Source organism: Syngnathus leptorhynchus, chromosome 6 (genome assembly GCF_054491065.1).
Source record: "Syngnathus leptorhynchus isolate UIUO chromosome 6, UIUO_Slep, whole genome shotgun sequence".
Taxonomy (NCBI): Eukaryota; Metazoa; Chordata; class Actinopteri; order Syngnathiformes; family Syngnathidae; genus Syngnathus; species Syngnathus leptorhynchus.
The window spans coordinates 6,163,657-6,181,774 of record NC_141200.1 but is presented as its reverse complement, the minus strand read 5'-3'; the positions used below and the strand labels follow the sequence as shown (position 1 = coordinate 6,181,774).

Genomic DNA, 18,118 nt, shown 5'->3' with positions numbered 1-18,118 from the left:
CGGTGAAGCTAGCTGAATGGGTCTTTCAAAAAGGTAAACTCCCCGTCGGGGAATCGAACCCCGGTCTTCCGCGTGACAGGCGGAGATACTGTCCACTATACTAACGAGGAAGGTGCCGTAAAAACTGTGGCAAAAATATCACACCTGTAAAACACCTGTTGGTGGAAGCTAGCTGAACGGGTGTTTCAAAAAAGGTAAACTCCCCGTCGGGGAATCGAACCCCGGTCTTCCGCGTGACAGGCGGAGATACTGTCCACTATACTAACGAGGAAGGTGCTTTAATTGCTGTTGCAAAAATATCACAAATCTAAAACACTTGTTGGTGGAAGCTAGCTGAATGGGTGTTTCAAAAAGGTAAACTCCCCGTCGGGGAATCGAACCCCGGTCTTCCGCGTGACAGGCGGAGATACTGTCCACTATACTAACGAGGAAGGTGCTGTAATATCTGTTGCAAAAATATCACAACTCTAAAACACTTGTTGGTGGAAGCTAGCTGAATGGGTGTTTCAAAAAGGTAAACTCCCCGTCGGGGAATCGAACCCCGGTCTTCCGCGTGACAGGCGGAGATACTGTCCACTATACTAACGAGGAAGGTGCTGTAACAACAGTGGCAAAAATATCACACCTGTAAAACACCTGTTGGTGGAAGCTAGCTGAACGGGTGTTTCAAAAAAGGTAAACTCCCCGTCGGGGAATCGAACCCCGGTCTTCCGCGTGACAGGCGGAGATACTGTCCACTATACTAACGAGGAAGGTGCTTTAATTGCTGTTGCAAAAATATCACAAATCTAAAACACTTGTTGGTGGAAGCTAGCTGAATGGGTGTTTCAAAAAGGTAAACTCCCCGTCGGGGAATCGAACCCCGGTCTTCCGCGTGACAGGCGGAGATACTGTCCACTATACTAACGAGGAAGGTGCTGTAACAACAGTGGCAAAAGTATCACACCTGTAAAACACCTGTTGGTGGAAGCTACCTGAATGGGTCTTTCAAAAAGGTAAACTCCCCGTCGGGGAATCAAACCCCGGTCTTCCGCGTGACAGGCGGAGATACTGTCCACTATACTAACGAGGACGGTGCTGTGACAACAGTGGCAAAAATATCACACCTGTAAAACACCTGTCAGTGAAGCTAGCTGAATGGGTCTTTCAAAAAGGTAAACTCCCCGTCGGGGAATCAAACCCCGGTCTTCCGCGTGACAGGCGGAGATACTGTCCACTATACTAACGAGGAAGGTGCTGTAACAACAGTGGCAAAAATATCACACCTGTAAAACACCTGTTGGTGGAAGCTAGCTGAACGGGTTTTTCAAAAAAGGTAAACTCCCCGTCGGGGAATCGAACCCCGGTCTTCCGCGTGACAGGCGGAGATACTGTCCACTATACTAACGAGGACGGTGCCGTGACAACAGTGGCAAAAATATCACACCTGTAAAACACCTGTCGGTGGAAGCTAGCTGAATGGGTCTTTCAAAAAGGTAAACTCCCCGTCGAGGAATCGAACCCCGGTCTTCCGCGTGACAGGCGGAGATACTGTCCACTATACTAACGAGGAAGGTGCTGTGACAACAGTGGCAAAATATCACACCTGTAAAACACCTGTCGGTGAAGCTAGCTGAATGGGTCTTTCAAAAAGGTAAACTCCCCGTCGGGGAATCGAACCCCGGTCTTCCGCGTGACAGGCGGAGATACTGTCCACTATACTAACGAGGAAGGTGCCGTAAAAACAGTGGCAAAAATATCACACCTGTAAAACACCTGTTGGTGGAAGCTAGCTGAACGGGTGTTTCAAAAAAGGTAAACTCCCCGTCGGGGAATCGAACCCCGGTCTTCCGCGTGACAGGCGGAGATACTGTCCACTATACTAACGAGGAAGGGGCCATGATACCAGTGGCAAAAATATCACACCTGTAAAACACCTGTTGGTGGAAGCTAGCTGAACGGGTGTTTCAAAAAAGGTGTCTCCTGACAGGCGGAGATACTGTCCACTATACTAACGAGGAAGGAATTTACATCTATGTGACAAATAGATATCACACCTCTAAAACACCAGTTGGAAGCTAGCTGAATGGGTCTTTCAAAAACGTATACTCCCCATCGGGGAATCGAACCCCGGTCTTCCGCGTGACAGGCGGAGATACTGTCCACTATACTAACGAGGAAGGTGCTTTAATTGCTGTTGCAAAAATATCACAACTCTAAAACACTTGTTGGTGGAAGCTAGCTGAATGGGTGTTTCAAAAAGGTAAACTCCCCGTCGGGGAATCGAACCCCGGTCTTCCGCGTGACAGGCGGAGATACTGTCCACTATACTAACGAGGAAGGGGCCATGATACCAGTGGCAAAGATATCACACCTGTAAAACACCTGTTGGTGGAAGCTAGCTGGAGGGGTGGTTCAAAAAAGTTCAATCCCCGTCGGGGAATCGAACCCCGGTCTTCCGCGTGACAGGCGGAGATACTGTCCACTATACTAACGAGGAAGGGGCCATGTTACCAGTGGCAAAGATATCACACCTGTAAAACACCTGTTGGTGGAAGCTAGCTGAACGGGTGGTTCAAAAAAGTTCACTCCCCGTCGGGGAATCGAACCCCGGTCTTCCGCGTGACAGGCGGAGATACTGTCCACTATACTAACGAGGAAGGTTCTGTGACAACAGTGGCAAAGATATCACACCTGTAAAACACCTGTTGGTGGAAGAGCTGAACGGGTGTTTCAAAAAAGTATGCTCCCCGTCGGGGAATCGAACCCCGGTCTTCCGCGTGACAGGCGGAGATACTGTCCACTATACTAACGAGGAAGGGGCCATGATACTAGTGGCAAAGATATCACACCTGTAAAACACCTGTTGGTGGAAGCTAGCTGAACGGGTGGTTCAAAAAAGTTCACTCCCCGTCGGGGAATCGAACCCCGGTCTTCCGCGTGACAGGCGGAGATACTGTCCACTATACTAACGAGGACGGTGCCATGACAACAGTGCCAAAAATATCACAACTCTAAAACACTTGTTGGTGGAAGCAAGCTGAATGGGTTGTTCTAAAAGGTACACTCCTGACAGGCGGAGATACTGTCCACTATACTAACGAGGAAGGAATTTACATCTATGTGACAAATAGATATCACACCTCTAAAACACCAGTTGGAAGCTAGCTGAATGGGTTTTTCAAAAACGTATACTCCCCGTCGGGGAATCGAACCCCGGTCTTCCGCGTGACAGGCGGAGATACTGTCCACTATACTAACGAGGAAGGTGCTGGCAATTGCGTTACCATGTTGATTTATTCAATACCATTTTGCAAAAACCCAGAATTCCATTTTGAACGTAGTTATAGACAATGTGGAAAACTCCAAATAAAATGTGCGGCCTAACTGTATGGTGGTGAATGGACAGGAGTGGGTTAAACCAAGTCGACCGCGCGGGGGTGTGCTCTTGTGAGAAGGAGCACTTCTCAAGACGCGCACGCGCACATTCTCACCAGCAAGCAGGCAGTTGGATTCACTTCCACGCTTGGACCAAGACTCGAAAAAACTCGCTCGGTGATTTGAAAGAAACAAGTAAGTTCATCTTAACATTATTGAGGTTTTTATCTCGTTTGAACTCATTTTAAAGCAATACTGTAAACTGGTGCTTACCTTTGTCGTATTTTTGCCGTCTCTTGCGTGTGAATTTTTTTGTTTTGTTTTGGCCCCAAAGTAAAAACGTCGACATTCCAAAACGGCTTGTTAAGTACGTATTTTGAATTTTTGCTGTGTTATTCCTGTAATCGCCTGAAACAAATTGTTAAGATCATTTACCTCGACGCAAGACTTTGTCAAACTCTGCCAGCCAGACGTGAATGTTAATGTTGACACGTTTGGTGTCTCTTTAACATCTTGACATTCTCATTTTGAAATGATTGTGTGGTAGTTCTTTGAAATACAAAAGTGCAGTTTATCCCTGTAAACTAATGTATAATCACAACTCTAAATCTCCACCTACTGTATTTCCTTTGAAGAAAAAGAAGATCCAACAATGGGTGTTATTTATTTATTGATTATTATTTGTTTGTTTGTCTATGTGGGGAGTGGTGCGATATTGTAGTTGACCAGCAGACACCGAGGAACAATCATTGTAAACCATTATTAATTCTGCTTTTGAAGTGGCGTAAGATTGCAATGGCAAAATCTAGTCAGAATCTCATACACGGTGTCTGGAAGCCCCCTTTTTTTGCCACCATTGATGAATCATTGTCTACTCAAATATCCTGTGACATCACACACTGTAATCAACTTCCAGATGATATCACCAAGAAGACTTTTCCCCTACCTGTGTGGATGCTATCTCAGGCCAACCATTTATTTTTTTCCACCAACGTATCCTCTTGTAGGGTCATAGGGAAGCTGAGAATAAAGATGCTAACAATGAATTGGTTGCCTATTTTGTGAACCACTGCATGACCAACAATCATGTAAAAGATAATGAACTCAAGTGCCGTGTTGATACAGATGTAGGATTCTATGACTGTATCAAAGGCTTTATTACCAGGATACCACAAGAGGGTCATGTTGGAGCAGATGCTTGACAGATGTTTAAATGGGTCAGATATTGATATAACAAGAGTGGATAAAGGTCGGTCGAGCCCTAGTGCCTTCAGGGCTGTGTTTGACCCATGCTGGGTCCATTAGACATGTAGCCATCTGCCACTCACGCTGCCTTTAATACAGTATAGATGTGGCCAACTGAGAAAGTTACTTTAGAATGAAGTCTATAAGCAATGATTTCAGATGACCACATCTCCAACCTAAATTACTATTGAAGAAATCTATTTTTAAATAGAGATGCAGTCAACGTAGCAGGCTTATCATTTCCTGTGCTCTACTCTCTTTGTTGAAGCTACGCCGGTAGCCTGTTTATTTTGAAGGGCTGTTTTCAGAACGGGCTTCTGTTTACTAACAATGTGAATTACAGTCGAACCATTTTAATCTACACTACTGCCGTCCATCAATCCACAAAGCAATCTTCTTTAAGGATTATATTCTTTCATGGCTATCGGTTGTGTGCTCGGGTTCAGCACAAAATTGTTGCTATTTGGGTCATCTCGCTAGCAGATGCTCTTTTCGCAAGCCAAATGTTTTATGGTGATTATACAAGATTTGTTTACCCCTCAAAAGATTTTCTGATTTGTGTTTTATGACATATTTCACATCTGAAATTTACGAGCAGTCGGCTACGTGGTGCTGAAAGTCAAGGTTAAACCACAAGCTTGTCAACGATGTTGACCTTTGAAGGATACTACCACAGCAGCACTTTTATTCATATCTGGGCTATATTCCAGTTCGCCTAATAGCATAGTTGGCTAAGTCATATTTAAACGCTTTCGGGAAAACGAGACTAAACATGACAAATATAACACACAAGAGCCTAGTTGCCTTAATTCAACATTTACGGATGACAATGACCTTGGTTTTGACGAGCCGTGTTGTTCCTTTGTATGTAAAAAGTGCTTTTCCTTTCGATTACTGAGCCGTTAGTTGTCTTTGAAGCCACCCAGCGTTCTCAAGTAACCACAACCGCTGGCTATATTTTGTGTGCCAGGAAAGGAAAAAGCCTGGCTTTGGTAAATATTTACTTAGCACTTTTGGAGTGCGGCCTTCTCATCCTGTTGCTAGGGAGCTCCATAAAGTGTTCCTACTGTTCTTGTATGCGGCGCTGGTCTGGTGTACAGCTGTTTCTCAAAAGGAAAGTATTGCTCATACTACTTAGATGCAGTCATACACAAGGAGGACTTGTGCTGTCATGCAATTGTGACAAAGTGTAGCAAACTAGTTGCGACGCAGATGGCACTTTATCATGTCCAAACTTTGTATTGTCAGACGCCCTCTGTTCCACTTTTTCAGGCTTGTACGTCATCTGGTCACATGGTTTATGCTTTTGCAAATTAGTTGCAGCAAGTAAAGCCAGCTTGCTTTTGATTACATTAGCGGGCTTTGTCACCATTTAGAATTTTTAGGGTTTTTGTGAAGCAACCTAAAAATAAAAAAAACCTCTTCACAGAATTGGTAAGCATGGAATCTGTTAAACTTTCCATTCTTCTTACACTGTGGTTTGACCTTCTCCAGGGTAACTGCTTTTGTATAATTATCTCTTCTCCATCTGTGTTTTTTACATTTCTTGCACACGCTGGCTATCCAAAATAAAAAGCAACCACTGCACTGTGTTTACTTCTGTCTTGCAGAATCGCAACCATGTCGAAAGGATGCATCACCGTCACCAAGTATTTTCTCTTCCTCTTCAATCTCATCTTCTTTGTAAGTAACCGCCGATTCACAATTGCGCATTTGGTCCTTTTTCACTTTTTTATTTCTAGGAATTAAACAGTTTTCGCTTACTACGTTGCTACTGTCAAGTATTTAGGATTATATTTTGCAAGTATCCCCCCCCATGTGGAGCACCAAATGTCCCACTTGGTTTGCCTGGTGGCACAGCAGACCCCAGCAGATGGTGTATTAAGGTTTATTGCCATCTTGTTTTGACGGGGCACAACATGAAGTCAGGGCCAGATAAAACTGAACTCTTAAAAATGAGGAAGTCTGGACTTTTCCAATGAGTTTGTATTCCTGAAAGAAAGCTTTTGATATGCGTCTTAAGAAGTGTGTGTCGCCGTCTGTCCATGTGTACACACATTAGTGGACGCCAGGAACTGGTGGGCTAATGATGACGGCCCAGGGCTCAATAGTCCAACTTAATGAACACCTCTCAACCAGGGCTCTAATTATTGCTGGAGTGCTGGGGAGGGGTTCCATAACCCCTCATCTACCACTCCCAAAAAAAATGCTGTGCCCCTCAACTACCTAACAAGAACCATCATCATCACATCAAAGGTTTGCGCTTAGCTTCATGACCTCATTAGAGGTGTACCAGAGTTTTTTGGGCAGGCTAAATATTCTACTCAAGAGATCATGATGAAACAACTAGAACATAATACCTCCATTTTTTTGTCATTAGTCTGTAATGCAGTGCCATAATTACCAAAAGACAAGGACTGCAGAATAAAGGTTATTGTATCAACTATTTGTATGTAGTACTTTTGTGATGTTGTATTTATCTAGTTTTGTAGCACAGAAGTTCACAGCAGTTTGCTTTCACACAATTCTGACATCCCAGTGAAACACATGGAAGTAGCACAAATAAGACTTACCAAGTGATAATTGGATTAATTTGAGATGTAACAGGCCTCATAACCAAGACTTGCACCCCAACAAGAGTTATTTCATTTTCCCTTAAGTGTGTGGTGGCCTGACTCTTTTCCATTGTATTTACTTTCTTAGGTCTTTGGAGCGTTGATCATGGGCTTTGGACTATGGGTTCTCTTTGATACCCAGAGTTTCATTGCTGTTCTACGTAAGTGTCTGAACGCATACACATGCACACACATGCTTGCCCTCCAACCGCCACGTCCTGGTGTGATAATGCTCCGTAAACATTCAGCACATTTGACCCCAGTCAGTTCTGCTGACTGGAGACTGCCTGCAGTAAATGTGGATTACCTCTCAAGAGGCTGATTGCAGAAGAACAATGTAAGAATGTTCACACCAGACCCCAAAAAACTGAAACAATATGATTTATTCAGCCCCCCTAAAACCGCAGGCGGCTGAGTGAACATACTCTCACCATTTCAAGACTTCTCAAGTTGTCTAGTCTTATCATGGAGAAGAAGGCTTTGTTTTTGTGCAGCGGTGTACCTTGAACCCAGCCGCTCTCAATGTAATCTCACACCTCTACAGATGTTGTCACGGTTCTAGTTTTACCCAAGAATCCAGAGCTACCACATAGTTGCAAACAGGAACATTATCAGCACAATGATAACAATGTTCAAAAATATAATGGAACAAAATTCCAGCGTTGCCTAAGAGCAAACCAGGATGGAAAGGTATCAAGTATAAATCTGTGCAACTAAGCTTTTGCCTTATTCGTTCCAGATGTATCTTTGCTTAGAGAAGCAAAGTTTCCTTCTCTCCTAAGTTGGAAATTTATTGTCTGCCCTTGTTATGGTTTGAAAGATATATATAGCGTTTCTTCGACGTATGTGTACCACGTGTCTTCGCATGCTCGTCTGAAAGAGGTCAAAAGTACATGGGTCGTTCTCAGAAACGATGGTCCGCTCCGGTCTGTGGACGGTGACCCAGTTTACCCGCTTTAAAATCAATCACCAGATTTCACCATTTCCAATATAGCGTTGCCAATGCAGAAATAAACCAAAAATTAAACGTTATTTGCGTGCGAATGTATTTTGCGCAGTCGATAATATCCGCTGTGACCACTTCCTGTTTGTGACTTATCGACAGCCCCGTGTAAAGGAGCCCGATAATAGATCCGTTTCAAAAGCAGTTGGAACCAATAAGATGACTGAGCGATAGTGCATTACAATACCATTAAATCGAGTTCCACACTGTCCATAATGTGACAATGCGTTTGCAGAAAAAAAGGCACGCAATTACCTTGATCCACCTTCATCCCCAAAAGTCACACTCAGCACATGACAGCGTAGCGATTCAAGTGTACTAATAATTAGGTACTTGAGTGTTTTGCGTCCATGTAACAACCATAACACTGAGTAGGCCACGTCATTCAACAATCTCCTGCAAACAAAGGGCTGAGTCAACTGGTTTTATTTAGTCATAGCAAGCTGAAGGGAGGTTTGATTTCAAGCATGCATTTGTTTTTAAAAGGTTCATTTGGGCTCACCTCACACACTCTTGGAGCATGATTTCTCAGAATAACCAACCCACTCGCACTCACAACACTATGAAGCCGTTATCCAGATCTGTTTGAATTTATTTCCAGTTGTATGATGAATTTAACAGTTTAACAAAGACCAACCAAGATTGCCCTTAACAAGGCATATTTGAGTTTTGTCTTGTCTTCTTCCTGTGGCTGCCGGCAGAACATTCTCAGCAAGGTCATTCAAAGCTGAGTTTGCTTATCACCAGTCCAGGCATCAAGCACATAAAAGCAAGAATAGTATTTTTCATCCCCTCAAGAGCCAGCAGAGCTTTTATGATACCCCGGCTGCTCTTCCAAAGATAGTTGTGACCCTTCTTCCCTGAGCATCCCCCTCCATTTGGGACTCGGCGACCTTCCAACCCGGTCGCCCTTTCATTCTACTATATCGACCTCACTGAAAGTCTGTTGTTGCGGTGCATAGAAAAGCAAACACAAACAAAGAGCTTTGTGAAGCTATGTTTATTGATTTGGAGTATTCTCTGAAGTTGCACCATTGTTAGACATGAACAGAATCTCTTTATCTTCAGTTTCCATTTATTATTATACGCTATATAAATAGAGGTTGCTTCAATAACTGCAGGCGAAAAGACCTTTTTGTTAAAAAAAATAAAATAAATTCTCTTCTTCTCTCACACCCAGCTTTCCATAGCCACAGAGTAAAGCAAAACACATTTTCCGACATTCTGGGCAAAAGTAAATTTAGAAATCCAAAACGTCTTTGTAAAAATGTACAGCCATCACTTTTTTCCCCGAGTGTATACATGCTGAATCTTTGCTTGTATTTACAGTCGGACTTTCCATGCCAATCACTCCTCCCTTAGCCACTCTCTCAAAGGTCCCATATGAAACTATTTTGGAGGAGACTTGGCCGCAGGCGAGGTCCGACGCATCATGGAACAATGTAGTACAGAGGCTAACAGTTTCTGACTTGAACCATGTTCATGTTTAAAGCTCACAAGAAGACAGCAGGAAGTCTGTCAAATGGATTTCAAGCCACCTGGCGTCGTGCCTAAAAGGAAATACTTCACTGGAACTTTACAAGCTTTTTTCTTTCAAGAAGAGACAAACTGTCCAGTGAAACTTCGTCGTACTGGGAACAATAAACAGATAAAGGCTACAGGCATGATAAAGAGCTAGCGGGTCACTGCAAAAATAACTTAATGAACTTACTGCTGACCTCTGTGTGACCAGTCTCTAAATTCAAGACTAGTGTTTAAAAGTTTTTATCCACATATAATTAATGTCTTCATAAGAGCGTGAGTTTATTTTCTAGATTACGAATAAGTGTCATTTCCTGACAGTTGGCTGGTCAAGGCAACCAGTAAAGAGATATACTGTGGGAACACTTAACAGTATTCCCGTATGACTGGTTTAGAGTATGATGGATATTTTTATCATGTCTGGCCTAATGAGATGAGCACACAAGCATGTAAAGCATCAGCACACGATTAAGTATATGTGGTCGGTTGCCAAGAAGCGACAAAGCGCAGCCGTGGATGAGATGAGCTGCTGCAGCTGCCAGGCCAGGCTCTTGGCAACGGCGTGGAGTGAATTATCTGATTCTGGCCAGTTTATTCCACCTTGGAAATATTCCACGGCTCTCATTTTCAGATTTTTTTGTTATGGTTGGTTTTCAACACCGATAACACATGGCAACATAGTGACTGTGATTTATCTCCTCTGGAAACCTCCAATCTTCCATTTCATTCCCCCCCGACCGTCCCAAAAAGGGCAGGCAATCAGTTAATCTCGCCACATATTTTATTTGTCTCGCTTCAACTTTAGCTAGCTGATAATGTTCGAGAAATGCTTTTTGGGGAAAAAGTATTTCATTCTGTTTGCTTTAAGGAGCTTTGTTTTTTTTGTTTTGTTGTTGTTCACTGTGACTAGTCATATCAAATTCGTTTGCGTGTGAGCTGATCTGAAATAATTTTGTTAACATTATCTGTGGTTACAGCAGAAAAAGTAGAGCGGAGGTTATGACGCGGTTTCTTATCTCCCAAAAATGTCCAATGCAGTTTCGGTTCTTTTTTTCCCTCAACTCCCACATCAACTCTTGTTTTTTTTTTTTTTTTTTACTCTTTTCTACAGAAGAATCGTCAGACACGGTGAAAGTGGCTTCCTACATCCTCATTGGAGTGGGGTCCTTGTCAATGGCCATGGGCTTCTTTGGCTGCATTGGAGCCATCTACGAGATTCGTTGTCTTCTCGGTCTGGTGAGCAGTTACATCCGCTTGGATCTCAGACACTTAACGGGACACGTTTAATTGCAGAGACAGAGAGATGTTCACGACGTGTTGAGATAAAAATAATGCGGTTATCAATAGAAAATATGTTTGGTCAAATATTTGAGATTCTCCCAACCCAGTCAAAGCGACCACAGCATATCCACACAATGCTGACTGCCATGATCAACTCTGGTGTATGTTGTCTTTGGTTTCTTACTCCAACCTCAAATTCGAAAGTCATGTCATATCCAGCGACGGCCCCGCATCTTAGTCATGACCACACGGCCAACTAATTGTTTTGAAAATCACGTTGGTCACCCCAACTTCCCGTAATTCCCTTCCATTTCTTCCTGAGACTGAAATAGAGGAAAGCCTAAATCCCTGCTTTGCATGTCTACAAAATTGACCGCAGTTGTTAATCATGTCTTTATCAGTGTTCTCCACTATTATTTCAAGCTATTGTTAGAACAGAATCCATGTTTGCTCACAAGAAACTTGCTCGAATTGCACCTGTCTGGTTAAGAACACATGACAAATTCTTGCTGACGTGAAACCCGATAGCGTCTGTTTTCATGTATGCTTGCAGCATGTGGTGACTGACCGAGATGGGTGCAAGTGGGGGGGGGGACAGGAATAAAGGCCAGGAAGATGTAGCGAATGGGCGGAGAAGGAGGGAGGCGGGGGTCTACGTGGCCTCTTGCGTTGGCCGTTAATTGTAGAGCTGCTGTTGACCTACTTCTTTTCCCAGTGACAGTAAGCAGCTGCCTCAGGACCTCCTAGCAATTCCCAAAACATACCACAAGCCCTAGAGATAATGTGTCAAGCAGTGTCCTTCCCACACAATTCAAAATGAAATGTGACTGGTTAAAATATACATCTCAGCCATTATAATTGCTCGCGGTGTTTCTCGGTCTTGTTTGAACGTCGCTCTCGTTCTGTCCATCCCCAACAGTACTTCACCTGTCTGCTGCTCATCCTTATCGCTCAAGTGACCGCCGGAGTTCTCATCTACTTCCAAAGAGATCGGGTGAGACGCTTACTTCTGTGTTATTTTTGGGTTTCTCAGCCCTGCTCAGAATGCCGCCCGCCCGCCCGCTCACCCGCCACCTTTTTCTCGCATTGCGGCAGCTGTGGCCTGCCGGGTGTTTGCGCTTTCGCATGCCACAGCTGTGAGCGTAAGCCTCCTGCTTCCTGTGGTGAAACACTCTTTCATAGCACAAGTGAAACGTCACAGGATGGTTTTTTGGGGGGTTTTTTTTTTTAAACTAAAGTCACATTGGAGGCTTTTTGTAAGCCAAATGTTGTGAATAGTGAAGTGGTAGAAAATAGAGCATGGTTTTATCGTCACACATTCACCCAAATTTTGTACAGTTATGTCCGATAGTATTGGAACCTGAAACTCAGTCTAAAAAAATTGTGTAACAAATCTAATCAGCCTTTGAGAGTACACTGACCCCTACTGGATAGAACTGCAACTCACTGGCTTGCGTGAATGTTTATGCTTTGCCATTTAAAGACACAAGCCTAATTACGTCATACAGACATTAAAAAAAAGCATCATCATTTGTCTGATTAGGATCTAGTGCTTAATTTTGTGATTCGTTCTCTGCGACTTGGTCATGCTCGATCGAATGTGAGCCACTTGAAGAGAGGAACTAAATAAAGAGTAAATAAATCTATGAGAAAAACTAATTAACAGTATCACAGCACAGTAGCAAGAGCATCAGCAACGAAGTGGGTGGAAAAACATCAGAGCAGCCTGTGACTTGTAAGCCCACCTACAAAGCCAATTGGCCAAAAATAGATGAAAAGCGACATCCTTCCATTTACCAAAAGTCGCGTTAACCACACCACCTCTTGGCCCAAATAACACATGGGGAATGGGGGTGGGGGCTGTTTTGACTGCCATACATTTAACATCACAACTACTAAACTAAATACATAACATTTATCAAAATCAAATCAAAACAGTGCTGACCTCATTCATTTTGTGTCATCTAAAATGACCAGCCACAGTGCGTCTGCACAGTGCATGGAGGGTGTCTTATATTTGAGCTCTCCCAAGCAGGCCAATTGAGAGCTTTCGTTCTCTGCTACTGCCTGGACGCGCTCCTTGTGTTTAAGGCTAACCACAGGGCAGGGCGGTGCCTGCCCCCCTTTCCCAGAATAGGGTGAGGTTGTATCTGTGAAGGCTGCAATGCTGCCACAGCTCTGTGATCTTGTACACAAGTAAATGCTCGAGCTGCGTCTGTGTAGCTTTTTAGCTCTGCGGAGCACCTGACAGGAGGCATGGCCTCGGAAAACATGTCAACCAGATGTTGACATAAAGACAAGGGTGTTATTTGCCTTTGACATTTAGAATCAATTCGATGCGGGTGACATCTCGAGACAGATGTACTGAATACAGGTTAATTTTTTGCTGGTGTTTGCAAAAAAATACCAAGGAAGACACAGCGCAATATTAAATCACAATTGCAATAGAGCAAGAAAAATATCAAATAGTTCATCCCATCTGTGAATGCTAATGAATGCTCTTCATTGTTTTTGCTAGTTGAAACATGAAATGTCCAACATCATCAAGGGCATGATCACCCACTACACCGGCCAGAACAAAACCACAGAGCAGACTTGGGACTACATCCAGAGATCGGTGAGTTGACGCGGAGGTTTCACTTTGAAGTTTGCAGGCAGGTTCTGATTCAACCATGGAAAAATGACATTAGATAAGATCGGCGAGATCAGGTGTAGTTTGTTGTCGCGCTTCCAACTCACTTCCCACGTCTCGCCTCTTGTCACAGATGAAGTGCTGTGGGTGGACAGGGCCTGGCAACTGGTCTGACAACACGGTGATCAAGAACAGCTCCCAGCACCTCTATCCGTGTTCCTGTCGCAACGAGTCCTTGCCCGGCACTTACATCAGGGAGGGGGGCCTTTGTGATCATCTCAGCTCGGAACATCCCGTCTACCAAACGGTACGGTTTGTTGATGCCTGCTTGTGAAGCCCTCAACTTGCTGAGTCTGCTGATCTTTTCAGCTTTTCCTGTGTTTTTGCTTTGCTCTTGCCAATGTTTGGCTTTGGGGTTTTCATTGGCCCAGGCTATCCTGCACATCCGCTACGGCTTGCTATTTTTTTTCCCTTTCACTCTCAATGTCTTCATATTATGGGCAATTAATTGTGTGCGCACGTGTTTTTATTTTTATTTTTTTAATCATGTCCCTGCTGATTTGCATTGCCTCCACTAACAAGACAGCTGCGAAAAGAGAGGAGCTGATTTACATAAACAGTGTGAGGGTTGCTAACTCAGTTGCTATCTTTAGCATGCACACTGATTTGTATTTTGACAAAAGTGACATTTTTCTAAGGGGGTGCATTATTCTTCCTTTTTTTTGAGAGAGGTGGGTGTTTCTATGAAAATTGATGCAAATTAATTTTCAAGAAAAACATGTGGTTTAGTAATGGGCAAAATAAAGCAAGTACCACGAGAGGGAGTAAAGGAAAACTTAGACGGTACGGTGAACTAGGGACGACACCGTGAAGGAATCAACATCAGCATTTTGTCCTGTTTCTTTTTGACATGAGTCTGCCACTCCCCCCCTTAGTTAACTTTTTTTTTTTTTTTTTTGGTCATCTTTGTCTCCTTTCTACTTGCTTCCTTAGGGCTGCATGACCAGTGTGGAGAACTGGCTCCTGGAGAACTGTGGAGTTATTCTGGGAATATGTGTCGGGGTGGCAGTCGTAGAGGTATCCATTTTCTCTTCATAGTAGCACCAAAGCAGTAGATGATTCTCCTGCTCCTCTGTGAATGACCTGAGAAAAATGTTGTTTTGTGTTTGCACGACGCCACACAATTTCCTTCAAATTGATCTATGCGGTGACTGTGAATAGCATAGTAATTGTAGTATTGTATTGTAAAATTGTAACTTAAGTGTCATTGATTAATTTTTATTTTTGCCAGCTTCTTGGGATGATCCTCTCCATGTGTCTGTGCAAGAGTGTCGTCCAGGAGGATTATACCAAAGTACCTAAGTACTGAAGTGCCACCCACACAAACATACGTATGTGTACATGGATGGACTCCTTTACGCTCTCACACCTTATCTCACATTCCTACACACACACACACACACACACACACACACACACACACACACACACACACACACACACACACACACACACACACACACGCACACACGCACAAACACAAAGAGAGAAGTCTCTTGCATTTGAGGTTCTGTCTTGACAGCTGTGCAGATTTCTCACACCTTCAAGCATGAAAAAGATTCACAGATTGTTGACCATAGTGCGCAAGTTACCATTGTTGTCTTATAATAATAATTGTAATTATTATTGTATATGTAATTTGAAAGGGGACCTTGTTTGTAGTTTATCCATTTGAAAGGTTGCAAACGCTCAAATGCGAGTACGATTTTTGTTGTTGTTGTCTCTTTGGTGTTTCCTTCCCGTTGACCTCAATGAAGCGCTTAACAGAGAGAGCGAGAGCACTTTAGCCAGATTTGATGCAGGCGAGCCACCGGAGACTCTCCTCACCTCCGAGCATGGAGATGAGTAGGAGATGAGAGAGTGCGAGTGGGCGTGTGTGGAATTAATCTCGCGCTTTTATTCCCGCTGCCACCGGGTGGTAGGGAAAAACCCTTGGGCAGGGCAGCTGCGGTGGAGGTTTTGGCTCACATCTCCAATTCCTCGTACGCCTGCGCCACTCTTGTATTTTTGAGTTTGCTAAAGGAGGCTTCATCTGCGTTTTTCTCATTGAAAAAGTTAGTGAACTGACAGTAGACTCTTGACTCTTTCCTTCCTTCCTTCCTTGCTTGGTTTTCCTGATCTTTTGTTTTTCGGTCCCAACCCATTTCATTGGTAGACGACTTATTGAGCACATTGTACATGGACTCGTGTCCTGTATTTGTTTTTCTGTTCATTTCAAAAAAGGTATTGCTCTCCTAAATGTTGCTGTTCTTCTATGTGTTGATACATTTCAAATATGTTATTGTTTCATCTGCCAAATTGTAAAATTAATTTAACTTAAAGATGAAGGCTTTTTGCTGTACTTGTCTTTTTTTTTTTACACGTTGAAAGAAAAAAAAAAAGTTTTTCAAAACAGTTTATGTGGATTTGTAAGCCATATTTGGTAAGAAACGTTTTGTATGTTTTGTTACTTTGGGGGGGGAAATAGAATTAAAGGGGTATCCACGTTTGCTTTGTTTCTTTTTTGGATGCTCAGGGTTGCACCATTAAAAACCAGTAGGTGGCAGTATAAACTAGGGCAAAATAAAGATGGGTGAAAAGACCAAATGGTTGTGTAAAAAAAAAAAGTAAAAAGTGGAATTATGATTTTCAATGAATGAACATCACCCTATAATTGTCTTGACTTAAATGTTGAAAGGACCAAGCCACTTTTGATAACAGCTTTATCTTCACATCAAGGCACAAACAAATATTGTCTAAAAAAAAAAAGGCCTTTAAATGGAGATGCAGCATTAGAATTCTTCATTGCTCCCTCAAGAGATCGCTCCAACTAATTCAACACGTCTGCATCTGGCCATGCTGAATTATAATCATTTTACTCCTTATCATATTTCAGACAATGAACAGCAGCTGTCACAGCACATAATTATTATTTGCATACTGAGCAAAAATTAAGCATGGTTAACTCTAGTAACTCATTCATGAACATGAGAGTTGAATTCATGCAGGGCTTCTTTGCAAAATGTCTTCGATTTAAAGACAAGGCTACTTTTTTTTTCTATTGAATTCAGATAGAAAAAAGAAAAAGTCCTCCCATCAAGCAGCCAAAACAATTCACTTATGTGTCAGGACAATCCAGAAATCCAGATGGGAGCAGCTGGCCAACATTTTCCGTGACTGGCTGTGGCTGTTGACTAACCACAGTGCTTTCCCATTCGAGACTGTTGGCAAAGATACGGAAGTGTTGGTGCGGTAGTCAATTAAGTTTGATGACGTACACTCAAGCCAATTGATCGATCGGTCACCCGAGCTGGGCTTGGAAAACCACTGTCAAAATCATCGCTCTCGCCATGTTATCCAAGTTTGTTTAATTGATAGCACACACCAAGTGCATTTTGATGCTTAATCCCTATTGCACAAACACACTATTAATCCAAAAGCTGTGTTTAGACGAGTGGGAACGCATTATTGTTAAGAAACCATTTGACTTGACCTGCCACTTGAAGTGAAATTGGATCATTCCCCACGATAGCTCTGCTGATTTTTCATTTGCCACTAATGGTTGGAAATCAGCCCTCTAGAACATCAACTCTTCTCCATCTTCATGACTTCTACACGTAAATGATTGTGTATGGCTCACAATGACCCTCCATAAGATAGCTGGAGAGGATCAGCCCCAGTTCCATGAAGTGTTTTAAATTGTTTCCGTGATATTCCGAATGGTGGCAAGTGGCGGCAGGTCGGTGGGTGTCCTCCGCCTCATTTCCTGCCCAGCGGAGTGAAGAATCCAACAGCAGTGGAAAATAACCTCCCTTTCTCAGTAGACCCCTGCGGGCTCTCAGCTCAGATTGGTTGATCCATTTTCTGGTCTACATGTTTTGCGGTCTTCTTCTGCGCACGTGCGGCTTCTCTCCAGGTACCACAGACGCAAATCATATGTTAGGATTACCAAAGGTTTTAAATTACTTGTAGTTGTGATCGGTAGTGTTGCTCTGTCTATATATCAGCCCTTTTGATTGACAGGCAATTGGGGGGCTGGCTTTCCCCCTCAGTCGGCCGGCCTACCTTCCAGTTTTCCACTGACCCTGAACCACCCATGAGCGGTGTAGAACACAGATAGCTGGAAACTATAGATTTCTAAACATATACCAATGAACAATATTCAATATTCTTTTAAATCATCTAATTTTCCCCTTTGGCACCGAGTTCCATCTCTGATCGGAAGGAGGAGGTTCTCTTCTTTGTCTCTAGACGTGCCTATCAAACTTAAAGGCAGCAATTACAAAAGAGAGCAGACTGCTAAAAGATAAGCCCAATCTCATTATTGATTGTTTCCTATGAATAAATGCATGAAGGAGACAAGCTGTCTTCCCGGTGAGCTTTTTGCTGCCATTTAACATTCAGCATTTCCTGCAATAAGTATTT

At 43.2% G+C, this 18,118-nt stretch overlaps 1 protein-coding gene and 19 non-coding genes across 21 annotated transcripts; 1 reads left to right on the top strand and 19 right to left on the bottom strand.

Annotated features, from left to right (window-relative positions):
• Positions 1-38: 38 nt before the first annotated feature.
• trnad-guc (transfer RNA aspartic acid (anticodon GUC)) lies at positions 39-110 on the bottom strand. The gene has a single exon. It is a non-coding gene; the product is annotated as a tRNA-Asp (tRNA).
• Positions 111-199: 89 nt separating this feature from the next.
• Positions 200-271, bottom strand: trnad-guc (transfer RNA aspartic acid (anticodon GUC)). The gene has a single exon. It is a non-coding gene; the product is annotated as a tRNA-Asp (tRNA).
• Positions 272-359: 88 nt separating this feature from the next.
• Positions 360-431, bottom strand: trnad-guc (transfer RNA aspartic acid (anticodon GUC)). Its single transcript has one exon. It is a non-coding gene; the product is annotated as a tRNA-Asp (tRNA).
• An 88-nt stretch (positions 432-519) lies between these two features.
• On the bottom strand, positions 520-591 carry trnad-guc (transfer RNA aspartic acid (anticodon GUC)). Its single transcript has one exon. It is a non-coding gene; the product is annotated as a tRNA-Asp (tRNA).
• An 89-nt stretch (positions 592-680) lies between these two features.
• trnad-guc (transfer RNA aspartic acid (anticodon GUC)) lies at positions 681-752 on the bottom strand. The gene has a single exon. It is a non-coding gene; the product is annotated as a tRNA-Asp (tRNA).
• An 88-nt stretch (positions 753-840) lies between these two features.
• trnad-guc (transfer RNA aspartic acid (anticodon GUC)) lies at positions 841-912 on the bottom strand. Its single transcript has one exon. It is a non-coding gene; the product is annotated as a tRNA-Asp (tRNA).
• Positions 913-1,000: 88 nt separating this feature from the next.
• Positions 1,001-1,072, bottom strand: trnad-guc (transfer RNA aspartic acid (anticodon GUC)). The gene has a single exon. It is a non-coding gene; the product is annotated as a tRNA-Asp (tRNA).
• An 87-nt stretch (positions 1,073-1,159) lies between these two features.
• Positions 1,160-1,231, bottom strand: trnad-guc (transfer RNA aspartic acid (anticodon GUC)). The gene has a single exon. It is a non-coding gene; the product is annotated as a tRNA-Asp (tRNA).
• Positions 1,232-1,320: 89 nt separating this feature from the next.
• Positions 1,321-1,392, bottom strand: trnad-guc (transfer RNA aspartic acid (anticodon GUC)). Its single transcript has one exon. It is a non-coding gene; the product is annotated as a tRNA-Asp (tRNA).
• An 88-nt stretch (positions 1,393-1,480) lies between these two features.
• Positions 1,481-1,552, bottom strand: trnad-guc (transfer RNA aspartic acid (anticodon GUC)). The gene has a single exon. It is a non-coding gene; the product is annotated as a tRNA-Asp (tRNA).
• An 86-nt stretch (positions 1,553-1,638) lies between these two features.
• trnad-guc (transfer RNA aspartic acid (anticodon GUC)) lies at positions 1,639-1,710 on the bottom strand. Its single transcript has one exon. It is a non-coding gene; the product is annotated as a tRNA-Asp (tRNA).
• Positions 1,711-1,799: 89 nt separating this feature from the next.
• On the bottom strand, positions 1,800-1,871 carry trnad-guc (transfer RNA aspartic acid (anticodon GUC)). The gene has a single exon. It is a non-coding gene; the product is annotated as a tRNA-Asp (tRNA).
• A 216-nt stretch (positions 1,872-2,087) lies between these two features.
• Positions 2,088-2,159, bottom strand: trnad-guc (transfer RNA aspartic acid (anticodon GUC)). The gene has a single exon. It is a non-coding gene; the product is annotated as a tRNA-Asp (tRNA).
• An 88-nt stretch (positions 2,160-2,247) lies between these two features.
• trnad-guc (transfer RNA aspartic acid (anticodon GUC)) lies at positions 2,248-2,319 on the bottom strand. The gene has a single exon. It is a non-coding gene; the product is annotated as a tRNA-Asp (tRNA).
• An 88-nt stretch (positions 2,320-2,407) lies between these two features.
• Positions 2,408-2,479, bottom strand: trnad-guc (transfer RNA aspartic acid (anticodon GUC)). Its single transcript has one exon. It is a non-coding gene; the product is annotated as a tRNA-Asp (tRNA).
• Positions 2,480-2,567: 88 nt separating this feature from the next.
• Positions 2,568-2,639, bottom strand: trnad-guc (transfer RNA aspartic acid (anticodon GUC)). The gene has a single exon. It is a non-coding gene; the product is annotated as a tRNA-Asp (tRNA).
• Positions 2,640-2,725: 86 nt separating this feature from the next.
• trnad-guc (transfer RNA aspartic acid (anticodon GUC)) lies at positions 2,726-2,797 on the bottom strand. The gene has a single exon. It is a non-coding gene; the product is annotated as a tRNA-Asp (tRNA).
• Positions 2,798-2,885: 88 nt separating this feature from the next.
• On the bottom strand, positions 2,886-2,957 carry trnad-guc (transfer RNA aspartic acid (anticodon GUC)). Its single transcript has one exon. It is a non-coding gene; the product is annotated as a tRNA-Asp (tRNA).
• A 216-nt stretch (positions 2,958-3,173) lies between these two features.
• trnad-guc (transfer RNA aspartic acid (anticodon GUC)) lies at positions 3,174-3,245 on the bottom strand. The gene has a single exon. It is a non-coding gene; the product is annotated as a tRNA-Asp (tRNA).
• Positions 3,246-3,406: 161 nt separating this feature from the next.
• Positions 3,407-16,203, top strand: cd82b (CD82 molecule b). 2 transcript variants are annotated; one of them, XR_015066459.1, is made up of 10 exons: positions 3,407-3,552; positions 6,213-6,285; positions 7,306-7,378; positions 10,853-10,977; positions 11,942-12,016; positions 13,541-13,639; positions 13,788-13,961; positions 14,648-14,731; positions 14,946-15,097; positions 15,138-16,203. XR_015066459.1 is itself a non-coding variant. In XM_085914780.1 (9 exons), exons 2-9 carry the CDS (start codon positions 6,223-6,225, stop codon positions 15,021-15,023), a joined length of 771 nt encoding a protein of 256 aa, XP_085770906.1. In that variant the 5' UTR covers positions 3,408-3,552; positions 6,213-6,222; the 3' UTR covers positions 15,024-16,203. The 2 variants fall into 2 exon arrangements, 1 of the variants encoding a protein (XP_085770906.1); XM_085914780.1 differs by having other exon boundaries at positions 3,408-3,552; positions 14,946-16,203.
• Positions 16,204-18,118: the final 1,915 nt, after the last annotated feature.